Source organism: Oncorhynchus mykiss, chromosome 8 (assembly GCF_013265735.2).
Source record: "Oncorhynchus mykiss isolate Arlee chromosome 8, USDA_OmykA_1.1, whole genome shotgun sequence".
NCBI lineage: Eukaryota > Metazoa > Chordata > Actinopteri > Salmoniformes > Salmonidae > Oncorhynchus > Oncorhynchus mykiss.
Window position 1 is genome coordinate 15,315,864 of NC_048572.1, and position 13,500 is coordinate 15,329,363.

The following is a 13,500-nucleotide window of genomic DNA, read 5'->3' on the forward strand; positions in this document are numbered from 1 at the left end:
AAGGAGACTTGATTACACACAGGTGGATTGTATTTATCATCATTAGTCATTTAGGTCAACATTCAATCATTCAGAGATCCTCACTGAACTTCTGGAGAGAGTTTGCTGCACTGAAAGTAAAGGGGCTGAATAATTTTGCACGCCCAATTTTTCAGTTTTTGATTTGTTAAAAAAGTTTGAAATATCCAATCAATGTCGTTCCACTTCATGATTATGTCCCACTTGTTGTTGATTCTTCACAAAAAAATCTATCTTTATATCTTATATCTTTTATATCTTATATGTTTGAAGCCTGAAATGTGGCAAAAGGTCGCAAAGTTCAATGGGGCCGAATACTTTCGCAAGGCACTGTATATATATAAATCAAATCAAATCTACACACATATACACACACACACACCCACACTACTCAAAAAAATAAAGGGAACACTTAAACAACACAATGTAACTCCAAGTCAATCACACTTCTGTGAAATCAAACTGTTCACTTAGGAAGCAACACTGATTGACAATAAATTTCACATGCGTTGTGCAAATGGTATAGACAACAGGTGGAAATTATAGGCAATTAGCAAGACACCCCCAATAAAGGAGTGGTTCTGCAGGTGGTAACCACAGACCACTTCTCAGTTCCTATGCTTCCTGGCTGATGTTTTGGTCACTTTTGAATGCTGGCGGTGCTTTCACTCTAGTGGTAGCATGAGACGAAGTCTACAACCCACACAAGTGGCTCAGGTTATGCAAGCTCATCAATGGCACATCAATGCGAGCTGTGGCAAGAAGGTTTGCTGTGTCTGTCAGCGTAGTGTCCAGAGCATGGAGGCGCTACCAGGAGACAGGCCAGTACATCAGGAGACATGGAGGAGGCCGTAGGAGGGCAACAACCCAGCAGCAGGACTGCTACCTCCGCCTTTGTGCAAGGAGGAGCAGGAGGAGCACTGCAAAAGCCCTGTAAAATGACCTCCAGCAGGCCACAAATGTGCAGGTGTCTGCTCAAACGGTCAGAAACAGACTCCATGAGGGTGGTATGAGGGCCCGACGTCCACAGGTGGGGGTTGTGCTTACAGCCCAACACCGTGCAGGATGTTTTTCATTTGCCAGAGAACACCAAGATTGGCAAATTCGCCACTGGCGCCCTGTGCTCTTCACAGATGAAAGCAGGTTCACACTGATTTTGTGACAGACGTGACAGAGTCTGGAGACGCCGTGGAGAACGTTCTGCTGCCTGCAACATCCTCCAGCATGACCGGTTTGGCGGTGGGTCAGTCATGGTGTGGGGTGGCATTTCTTTGTGGGGCCGCACAGCCCTCCATGTGCTCGCCAGAGGTAGCCTGACTGCCATTAGGTACCGAGATGAGATCCTCAGACCCCTTGTGAGACCATATGCTGGTGCGGTTGGCCCTGGGATCCTCCTAATGCAAGACAATGCTAGACCTCATGTGGCTGGAGTGTCAGCAGTTCCTGCAAGAGGAAGGCATTGATGCTATGGACTGGCCCGCCTGAATCCAATTGAGCACATCTGGGACATAGTCTCGCTCCATCCACCAACGCCACATGGCACCACAGACTGTCCAGGAGTTGGCAGATGCTTTAGTCCAGGTCTGGGAGGAGATCCCTCAGGAGACCATCCGCCACCTCATCAGGAGCATGCCCAGGCGTTGTAGGGAGGCACGGGGAGGCCACACACACTACTGAGGCTCATTTTGACTTGTTTTAAGGACATTACATCAAAGTTGGATCAGCCTGTAGTGTGGTTTTCCACTTTAATTTTGAGTGTGACTCCAAATCCAGACCTCCATGGGTTGATAAATTTGATTTCCATTGATAATTTGTGTGATTTTGTTGTCAGCACATTCAACTATGTAAAGAAAAAAGTATTTAATAAGAATATTTAATTCATTCGGATCTAGCATGTGTTATTTTAGTGTTCCCTTTATTTTTTTGAGCAGTAATATATATAGATATATATATATATATATATATTAGTAATTAATTAGCTAGCTATATATTTTACACATACACAGTACCAAGACATCAAAACTGTGAAATAACACATACAGAATCATGAAGTAACCAAATAAATGTTAAACAAATCTAAATATATTTTATATTTGAGATTCTTCAAAGTAGCCACCCTTTACCTTGATGACGGCTTTGCACACTTGGCATTCTCTCAACCAGCTTCAAGAGGTAGTCAAATGGAATACATTTCAATTAACAGGTGTGCCTTGTTAAACGTTCATTTGTGGAATTTCTTTCCTTCTTAATGTGTTTGAGCCAATCAGTTGTGTTGTGACAAGGTAGAGTGGTATACAGAAGATAGCCCTATTTGGGAGAAGACCAAGTCCATATTAAGGTAAGAACAGTTCAAATAAGCAAAGAGACACGACAGTCCACCATTACTTTAAGACATGGTCAGTCAATACAAAAAATGTCAAACTTTGAAAGTTTCTTCAAGTGCAGTCGCAGAAACGAACAAGCGCTATGATGAAAGTGTCTCTCATGAGAAAGACCCAGATACCTCTGCTGCAGAGGATAAGTTCATTAGAGTTACCAGCCTCAAATTGCAGTCCAAATAAATGCTTCAGAGTTCATGTAACGACACATCAACATAACTGTTCAGAGGAGACTGTGTGAATCAGGCCTTCATGGTCGAATTGCTGCAAAGAAACCACAACTAAAGGACACCAACAAGAAGAAGAGACTTGCATGGACCAAGAAACACGAGCAATGGACATTAGACCGGTGGAACTCTGTCCTTTGGTCTGATAAATTCAAATTTGAGAATTTTGGTTCCAACCGCTTTGTCTTCGTGAGACGCAGAGTAGGTGAACGGATGATCTTTGCATGTGGTTCCCACCGTGAAGCATGGAGGTGGCAGTGTGATGGTGCTTTGCTGGTGACACTGTGTGCAATTTATTTAGTATTTAAGGCACTCTTAATCAGCACCGCTATGACAGCATTCTTCAGCGATACGCCATCCCATCTCTGGTTTGCGCTTAATGGGACTATTATTTTTTTCAACAGGACAATGGCCAAAACACACCTCCAGGCTGTGTAAGGGCTATTTGACCAAGAAGGAGAGTGATGCAGTGCTGCATCAGATGACCTGGCCTACACAATCACCCGACCTCAACCCAACTGAGACGGTTTGGGTTGAGTTGGACCGCAGAGTGAAGGAAAAGCAGCAAACAAGTGCTCAGCATGTGTGGGAACTCCTTCAATGACTGTCGGAAAATCTTTCCAGGTCCTCATGGAGCTGGTTGAGAACGCAAAGCTGTCAAAGCAAAGGGTGGCTACTTTGAAGAATATCAAATATAAAACATATTTTGATTTGTTTAACACTTTTTTGTTTACTACATGATTCCATGTGTTATTTAATAATTTGTCTTCACTATTATTCTACAATGTAGAAAACAGTAAAAATAAAAACCCTTCAATGAGTAAATGTGTCCAAAAATACATAGATACACATATACAGTGGGGCAAAAAAGTATTTAGTCAGCCACCAATTCTCACGGGGTGAGATCTTGCGTGGAGCCCCAGATCGAGGGAGATTATCAGTGGTCTTGTATGTCTTCCATTTCCTAATAATTGCTCCCACAGTTGATTTCTTCAAACCAAGCTGCTTACCTATTGCAGATTCAGTCTTCCCAGCCTGGTGCAGGTCTACAATTTTGTTTCTGGTGTCCTTTGACAGCTCTTTGGTCTTGGCCATAGTGGAGTTTGGAGTGTGACTGTTTGAGGTTGTGGACAGGTGTCTTTTATACTGATAACAAGTTCAAACAGGTGCCATTAATACAGGTAGCGAGTGGAGGACAGAGGAGCCTCTTAAAAAAGAAGTTACAGGTCGGTGAGAGCCAGAAATCTTGCTTGTTTGTAGGTGACCAAATACTTATTTTCCACCATCATTGGCTAATAAATTCATTAAAAATCCTACAATGTGATTTTCTGATTTTTTTCTCTCTCATTTTGTCTGTCATAGTTGAAGTGTACCTATGATGAAAATGACAGGCCTCTCTCATCTTTTTAAGTGGGAGAACTTGCACAATTGGTGGCTGACTAAATACTTTTTTGCCCCACTGTATTTGCGAAATAATTACGTTAAAAGCAACTTTTCTGCGTTGGAATGGTCTGGACATGCAAGAGGTCGACCGATAAATCGGAATGACCGATTAATTAGGGCCGATTTCAAGTTCTCATAACAATTGGAAATCTGTATTTTTGGACACCGATTTGACCATTTACATTTTTTTTTTTTTTTACACCTTTATTTAACTAGGCAAGTCAGTTAATTAAGAACACATTCTTATTTTCAATGACGGCCTAGGAACGGTGGGTTAACTGCCTTGTTCAGGGGCAGAACGACAGATTTTTACCTCAGTTAACTAGTCCAACGCTCTAACCACCTGCCTCATTGCACTCCACGAGGAGCCTGCCTGTTAAAAATCTAGCAATCATAATCACTAGTTAACAACACATGGTTGATGATATTACTAGTTTATCTAGCGTGTCCTGCGTTGCATATAATCGATGCAGCGCAAGGGGATGATTTAACAAAAGCGCATTCGTGAAAAAAGCACAATCGTTGCACGACTGTACCTAACCATAAACACCAATACCTTTCTTAAAATCAATACACAGAAGTATATATTTTTAAACCTGCATATTTAGCTAAAAGAAATCCAGGTTAGCAGGCAATATTAACCAGGTGAAATTGTGTCACTTCGCTTGCGTTCATTGCACGCAGAGTCAGGGTATATGCAACAGTTTGGGCAGCCTGGCTCATTGCGAACTAATTTGCCAGAATTTTACATAATTATGACATAACATTGAAGGTTGTACAATGTAACAGGAATATTTAGACTTAGGGATGCCACCCGTTAGATAAAATACCAAACAGTTCCGTATTTCACTGAAATAATAAATGTTTTGTTCTTGAAATGATAGTTTCCAGATTCGACCATATTAATGACCAAAGGCTCGTATTTCTGTGTGTTATTATGTTATAATGAAGTCTATGATTTGATAGAGCAGTCTGACTGAGCGATGGTAGGCACCAGCAGGCTCGTAAGCATTCATTCAAACAGCACTTTAGTGCGTTTTGCCAGCAGCTCTTCGCAAGCACAGCGTTGTTTATGACTTCAAGCCTATCAACTCCTGAGATTAGGCTGGTGTAACCGATGTGAAATGGCTAGCTAGTTAGCGGGTGCGCGCTAATAGCGTTTCAAACGTCACTCGCTCTGAGACTTGGAGTGGTTGTTCCCCTTGCCCTATAAGGGCTGTGGCTTTTGTGGAGCGATGGGTAACGCTGCTTCGAGGGAGGCTGTTGTCGTTGTGTTCCTGGCTTGAGCCCAGGTAGGGGCGACGAGATGGATGGAAGCTATACTGTTACACTGTCAATACTAAAGTGCCTATGAGAACATCCAATAGTCAAAGGTATATGAAATACAAATGGTATAGAGAGAAATAGTCCTATAAATACTATATTAACTACAACCTAAAACCTCTTACCTTGGAATATTGATGTCTCATGTTAAAAGGAACCACCAACTTTCATATCTTCTCATGTTCTGAGCAAGGAACTTAAAAGTTAGCTTTTTTACATGGCACATATTGCACTTTTACTTTCTTCTCCAACACTTTGTTTTTGCATTATTTAAACCAAATTGAACATGTTTCATTATTTATTTATTTATTTATTTGAATGTATTATATTATATTAAGTCAAAATAAGTCATAATTCAGTATTGTTGTAATTGTCATTATTACATTATAGCTTTTTTTGGTCCTCCAATAATCGGTATCGATGTAGAAAAATCATAATCGGTTGACCTCTCAACCACCCAACAGAAGGGTGTATTCGTGCAAGAAGACCACTGATTGGTCAGTTCATCCTCTATTTTTTTAAATATATTTTTTTAACTAGGCAAGTCAGTTAAGAACAAATTCTTATTTTCAATGATGGCCTAGGTTAACTGCCTGTTCAGGGGCAGAACGACAGATTTGTACCATGTCAGCTCGGGGTTTGAACTTGCAGCCTTCCGGTTCCTAGTCCAACGCTCTAACCACTAGGCTACACTGTCGCCCCATGAGGAAAGCAAGCTTTTTTTAAAAAAGTGTTTCTGTAATTTATGCTTTGGTCACAAATACGAGTGTATGATGACTCAACAACATTATCTGAGTAGGAGTTAATAGATTATTACATTTTTAAAAGTAAGACTTTCACTGAACTGTTACTTTAAGATATTGGTGACAGAAACACAGCCTTAAAAAAAAGCCTCATACTTACTGGCGTGATACAGTTGCTGTCAAATCTCTCCTTGATTTCAACCGGTGGAAGATACCCTCCTAAAATGTGAGGATGGGCAGAAAAAAAGTTGTATATATTTAGTATGCAATTCTGTTAGGGAAAATATTTGTAAATAAGTGTTTAACAAAGACTCCCATCTAAAGACTATTGGAAGGGTAAGAAAACCTCTGAAAATATATGCACCTCTCCCGAGGATCTCCTCTCGGATGCGGGATTTCTCCTCAACCAGTTCCACTCCTTCCTTAGAAGCACGGAATCGCCTGGAGCGCTGCTGGTTCATTTTGGCGCGAGGGGCCTGTTCAGAGATAAACAAGGTCATATGTATAACAAATTGCTTTGTACAGAACTGTAGAAAATCTAAATAGGGATTCATAGAAAATGTTATTCTCTCATGAAAAGAAAGCAGCAGAATTTACCACTCCATCAATAGCCATGTAGAGAACCCTTCTGGGTCGCACAATATTGAAGAGCCGATCCATGTATTCAAAGATGGCAACCATCATTTCATCTTCATTTTTGGGTGCAGCCCTGTGAAAGTGAAGTAGAGTTTGAGGGTTTATACTACATTATCATCACAATTCATGGTAATGTACAAGAGTACCACCAATACCATGGGCCCTGGTCAAAAGTAATGCACTATAAAGGGAATAGGGTGTCATTTGGGACAAAGTCACATTCTATTTAATTATGTTAGTAAGACTAACTTGTCTTCAGGATGTGTACAGGGGTGAATGATCCCATTCATGTCCAAGTACAAATTGTCAAACTCCACTTCATTTGGATTCGGTTTGCTGGTATCAACAGGAATTCGTACCCCATTACATTCCTTGGACTAGGAGTAAAAGGGAAAAATAATTAAACATTATTCCTATTATCAAATGCATGTCTGTTTATGTACTGTTGCAATGACGCAACTAATATAAATAAGGTGGTTAGCGAGATTTAACGTTACTTGGTTATGCATTAGATTCCGTAACACGCCAAGTCAAAACATTGGCGGGCTGTCTCGCTTCTGCATGTTCGCAAACCAATGGAATACCAACTCGACACTTGCGCAACACAGGCAGCAAGGCTCTGCACACGAGTTTCTGTGTCAATCACTGCAAGTAGCATAGCTAACGTTAGCTATCTAACTGCGTGCATCCCATACATTGTTGTTCATTCAATCGACAAATGATATAATATGCTCTGCTAGCTATGTCGTTGAATAGAGAAAATTATGAAAACTATTTTAATATCTAAAGTGCAATAAGGTTAGTACATGCTAGATGTACTAAGAATTAAAGGGCACAATTATTACACGGTCTTAAATACGCAACACACTAGCTAACGTTAGCTGCCTACAAACACTTACCCTCTCCTCAGTACAATGGACAACAATTGTAGAATATTTCCGACTCAACCAACGAAAAAATGCGGGGACTCCCATCTCCCGTAGTTTTACAATACGCTACACACAGCTATAAATTATTATATAGATTTAAAATTATTTAGTAAAAAAAAAAACGGCTGTAGAAATAGCCGTTTTGCTAGCTACGCGTTAACAAATAAGCTCATGGCAACGGTTGATTTCCGGGTAATGCTGTTTTCATCTTCCGGGAGCAATTGTGTACAGGACAGGAGTCGAACAGCGCCCCATCGCGAATTCAAACAAAGAGAAGGCCGATTAGGTATTCAATTCTGCGATCATAACCAAGTGAGAAGGTAGTATTTATTTACAACATATTATTGGGAAATATCCACTTGGATGACCCTCCAGCTGGTAATTACTAGTGGTAAACTCATCTATCATGCTGGCTTCAGATGCTCGTGGGAAATGGGAAACTGGGAAGTGGTAAATCCAACATGATTGTGTGGTCAAGTACTTTTAAAGTCAGAACAATTATTCAACCAATAAGATTTTAGTTAGCTTGATTATCCATAGTTTGGTTGTAATTGTCAAAAACGTATTTGTCAAATCCAAAACTTTTTTGGACCAATGGGTCAAATAATGCTAATTGTTTAAATAACCTCTAAGAAAACCAATATTCCAAACCTCATGCCTCTTATAATCCGTTCGAACGTTGTTTTTATCCTTGTAGGAGGGCCAAAATTAGGGTGTTAAAATATTTTTTTATTTCAATGGAGGCCAGAGAAAATAAGTGGTCAAAAATAATGAAAATTGTGCAGCATCCGGTCAGCTAAACTGGATGCTGTGTGAGAATGAAGGCTGCCTGACAGGCTCACTTTCCCATTGAACCCCTCTTGTCGAATCCGCTGGACAGAAAACAATATAGAGATAAGATCGATATGGATTGAGACAAAACCTTTTACATTGAATTCAGTTCTTGTCATGCTAATTTTTCTTTTTGCATCCCACAGAAACAACTTCGAAGACGACCACCACAAAATGTAAAATTCTCAAAAGTTGTGGGTGAGAAAGCTGTACCTCTCAGTCAACATTGCTCAGTGCTTATTATCGGATGTATTACATGCAGACCGGACACGTCGCATGTGCGAGTGTTGCAAAATAAATGTAGAAATCCATGTTATTCAATTATTGCACCCATACTGCTCACGCGCGCCAACGAGCATCTGCGTTGCCAAGGGCTAAAATTGAACTCATTCCTATTTCTGACGCAGATCACACTGCAAGTCCTGCCTCTCCCATCTCCTCATTTGTTTATAGAAGCAGGTACCCACGTGCCATCTCCTCATTGGTTATACCCATGTGGGTGATTGAAAGATGAACTGTGTTGCCGGTAGTCGTGGTAATACAATGAAAGTTTAGATGCGATCACCATATAAGTTGAACGATTAAAAAGCCTGGAAGGAGGAGAGATGACTAGAAACGATTCGGTTCGCCGTTTTATGTGTGGATTAATTGTCGGAGTAGAGGTCCTTGTGCAGTTCAAGTAAAATAACAACTCAATGTTTATATGCCAGGACAAATTAGCTAGCAACAGCAAGTTAGCTAAATAGGACAAATTAACGTTAGCTAGCAAGTGCCAGCTAACTAGCTAAATTGAAATACATGTTTAATGCTTTTTGACCTGTCCCCAAATTAATGTAATTGGTTCAGAGTTTCTTTTGATATTTTAACCTGCGTGTTGTGATCGCGTTTGGTGTGGGGGGGGGCAAAATACATTTATGCACGATAGCGCACGGTTGCGCACGCGCGCAGCCGGTTTGGGTTCCGTGTTAGGTTACGAAATCTGACTTTTTGCATATACTCTTAATTAAATGTTAGCAAGAGACCCCACTGAATGATTCAGAACCTGAATAATCATTTGTCTTGGTAAAATTGGGGGAAAGGAAATAGGAAACTGGGAAGTGGTAAGTCCGACATGATTGTGTTCAAGTACTTTTGAAGTAGATGGCGCCGGAGGGTAGGGCTGCCGTCTTATCGGCTCTTAACCAACCATACTATTTTTTTTGTTTTTTTTTGCGTTGTTCTTAACTTGTTTTGTACATAATGTTGCTGCTACCGTCTCTTACAACCAAAAATATCTTCTGGACATCAGAACTGGGATAACTCACCTCAAATTGGACGAGGAGTTCTTCTTCAATGAGTCAGACGCGAGGGATATACTACGGACACCCGACCAGGCTCAGATCTGCTAGCTAACGTTCAATTGCTGAAAATAAATGGGACGAACTAAAAGCACGTATATCCTACCAATGGGACATTAAAAACTGTAATATCTTATGTTTCACCGAGTCATGGCTGAACGACGACATTAAGAACATACAGCTGGCGGGGTAAACACTCTTCTATCTGGTAAGACACGGAGGCGGGGCCCTATGCATATTTGTAAACAATAGCTGGTGCACGATATCTAAGGAAGGGTTTTGCTCGCCTGATGTAGAGTATCTCATGATAAGCTGCAGACCACATTATCTACTGAGAGAGTTTTCATCTGTATTTTTGTAGCTGTCTACATAACACCATAGACCGATCTGGCACTAAAACCGCACTCAATGAGCTGTATTCCGCCATAAGCAAACAGGAAAATGCTCATCCAGAGACGGCGCTCCTAGTGACCGGGGACTTTAATGCAGGGAAACTGAAATCCGTTTTACCTCATTTCAATCAGCATTTTAAATATGCAACCAGAGGGAAAAGAATGCTAGACCACATTTGCTCCACACACAGAGACGCGTACAAAGCTCTCCCTTTCCCTCCATTTGGCAAATATAACCATAACTCTATCCTCCCGATTCCTGCTTACAAGCAAAAATGAAAGCAGGAAGCACCAGTGACTCGGTCTATAAAAAAGTGTTCAGATGAAGCAGATGCTAAGCTACAGGACTGTTTTGCTAGCACAGACTGGAACATGTTCTGGGATTCTTCCGATGGCATTGAGGAGTACCACACATCAGTCACTGACTTTATCAATAAGTGCATTGAGGAAGTCGGATGTGGCAGGGTTTGCAAACTATTACAGACTACAAAGGGAAGCACAGCTGAGAGCTGCCCAGTGACACGAGCCTACCAGACAAGCTAAATAACTTCTATGCTCAGTTCGAGGCAAGTAACACTGAAACATGCGTGAGAGCATCAGCTGTTCTGGACGACTGTGTGATCACATTCTCCGCAGCCAATGTGAATAAGACATTTAAACAGGTCAGGATTCACAAGGCCGCTGGGCCAAACGGATTACCAGGATGTGTACTCTGAGCTTGCGCTCTGGCAAGTGTTTTCACTGACATTTTCAATCTCTCCCTATCTGAGTCTGTAATACCAACATGTTTCAAGCAGACCACCGTAGTCCCCATGCCAAAGACCACTAAGGTAACCTACCTAAATGATTACCGACCGGTGCACTCACATCTGTAGCCCTGAAATGCTTTGAAAGGATGGTCATGTCTCATATCATCACCATTATCCCAGAAACCCTAGACCCACTCCAATTTGCATACTGCACCAACAGATCCACAGATGATGCAATATCTATTGCACTCCACACTGCCCTTTCCCACCTGGACATAAGGAGAATGCTATTAAATGCTCAAAGCTCATCACTAAGCTAAGGGCCCTGGGACTAAACACCTCCCTCTGCAACTGGATCCTGGACTTCCTGATGGGCCACCCCCAGGTGTTAAGGGTAGGCAACAACAAATCCGCCACGCTGATCCTCAACACAGGGGCCCCTCAGGGGTGCGTGCTCAGTCCCCTCCTTTACTCACTGTTCACTCATGACTGCACGGCCAGGCACGACTCCAACACCATCAATAAGTTTGCTGATGATACAACAGTGGTAGGCCTGATCACAGACAGCGATGAGACAGCCTATAGGGAGGAGGTCAGAGACCTGACCATGTGGTGCAAGGACAACAACCTCTCCCTCAACGTGATCTTGACAAAGGAGATGATTGTGGACTACAGGAAAAAGAGGGCCGAGCACGTCCCCATTCTCATTGATGGGGCCGTTGTGGAGCAGGTTGAGAGCTTCCTTGGCGTCCACATCACCAACAAACTAACATGGTCTAAGCACACCAAGACAGTCATGAAGAGGGCACGACACAACCTATTCCCCCTCAGATCCTCAAAAGGTCTTACAGCTCCACCATTGAGAGCACCCTGACAGGTTTTATCACCGCCTGGTATGGCAACTGCTCGGCCTCCGACCGCAAGTCACTACAGAGGGTAGTGCGTACAGCCCAGTACATCACCGGGGCCAAGCTTCCTGCCATCCAGGACCTCTATACCAGGCGGTGTCAGAGGAAGGCCTTAAAAATTGTCAAAGACTCCAGCCACCCTAGTCATAGACTGTTCTCTCTGCTACCGTACGGCAAGCGGTATCGGAGTGCCAAGTCTAGTAGTTCCAAGAGGCTCCTAAACAGCATCTACCCCCAAGCCATAAGACTCCTGAACAACTCCCCCCCCCCCCCCCCCCCCCCCCCCCCCTACACACACCCACACGCACGCTGCTGCTACTGTCTGCTATTATCTATGCATAGCCACTTGAATAACTCTACCTACATGTACATAATTTACTCGGCCCCCCGCACATTGAGACATTGACCCACATATAGACCAGACCCACCATAGTTATTTACTGCTGCTCTTTTATTATTTGTTATTCTAATCTCTTACTTTTTGGGGGGGGGGTTTCTTAAAACTGCATTGCTGTTTAACCCTCCTGTTGTGTTTGTTTCATGTTTATTAATTCTGTGTTCCTGCTCCAAAATGACCGCCCCATTGTTGCTGATTATAAATCCATAATAATACATATATTTTCATCTAATGTTGTGTTAAATCTTTTTATCAACTGAAGTTATTGTGAACATTACAAGTTTTGAACTTCTATTTGCTATTCATGGCCTGTAGGCCTCACTGACCTGAGCTCATACAACTATTTTTTTAGTACAAAAAGCATAATGTATGGATTATTTTGACTATAACAAATACTCAGATGAAACATATTGTGCTATTTATCACTGACTACTTTGTGTCAAAGTTGAACAAGGACTCTCTCCTCACCAGTATCATGATCAAAGATATGATCAAGAGCCTCACATACACTATATCATTTGGTCATTGTGCTGCCACAGAAGGAATTGTGTGCAAGGCCTCAAAAAAGATTCATATATCAGAGCTGTGAGAAAAGTTCTATATATTATTGAAACAATGTTGTGATTGTTTGTGAGAATGCCAACAGGTGTGATTCCCACTGGGGAAAGATTATATTGGGGAAAGGTTCCAGTGGGGGTTGCCATGGAAGCCAAGAAGGGGAGTGAGGTGTGTGTGTGCTCAAACATACATGCATGTGGGGGTCTGGGAGAGGAAGTGTATCCATCTGATGAATGGGCATGTGCCTGAACTGAATTTTATACACTCATTTTAGTCTCACCCATTAATTTCTAATGACCAGTCATTTTTGACCTGGAACACCACAGGTGTACAAAAGTGAAATAAAACACCCAAAATGTGATGAAAATCATCAATTTGTATTTTGTGTGTTTAGATGCCCTGTGTGGACTAAGTCGTGGAACCTTATGACAATCAGATTAAATTAACTACATTTTTCAGAGAAATCTTGCAAATCGTTCCAATTCGACCATTGGACTCTTCACCATCTGGCAGTCTGACGGGCGAATCTGGGTTTGGCGGATGCCAGGAGAACGCTACCTGCCCGAATACATAGTGCCAATTGTAAACTTTGGTGGAGGAGGAATAATAATCCGAGGCTGTTTTTCATGTT

At 41.9% G+C, this 13,500-nt stretch overlaps 1 protein-coding gene across 3 annotated transcripts in view; it reads right to left on the minus strand.

Moving 5' to 3' along the window:
• The window catches only part of LOC110529465 (5'-3' exoribonuclease 2), a 46,237-nt gene extending 38,104 nt beyond the window's left edge, over window positions 1-8,133 (minus strand). Inside the window, exons 1-5 of one of the 3 annotated variants that reach the window (XM_021611647.2) lie at window positions 7,668-8,133; window positions 7,018-7,145; window positions 6,730-6,841; window positions 6,497-6,608; window positions 6,293-6,351 (exon numbers count right to left, since the gene is read on the minus strand). In XM_021611647.2, coding sequence (XP_021467322.2) covers window positions 6,293-6,351; window positions 6,497-6,608; window positions 6,730-6,841; window positions 7,018-7,145; window positions 7,668-7,742 — 486 coding nt within the window. In that variant the 5' untranslated portion in view covers window positions 7,743-8,133. Of the gene's footprint in view, window positions 1-6,292; window positions 6,352-6,496; window positions 6,609-6,729; window positions 6,842-7,017; window positions 7,146-7,265; window positions 7,572-7,667 lie in introns of those variants that run through there. The other 2 variants (XM_021611646.2, XM_021611648.2) reach the window with 2 other exon arrangements.
• Window positions 8,134-13,500: the final 5,367 nt, after the last annotated feature.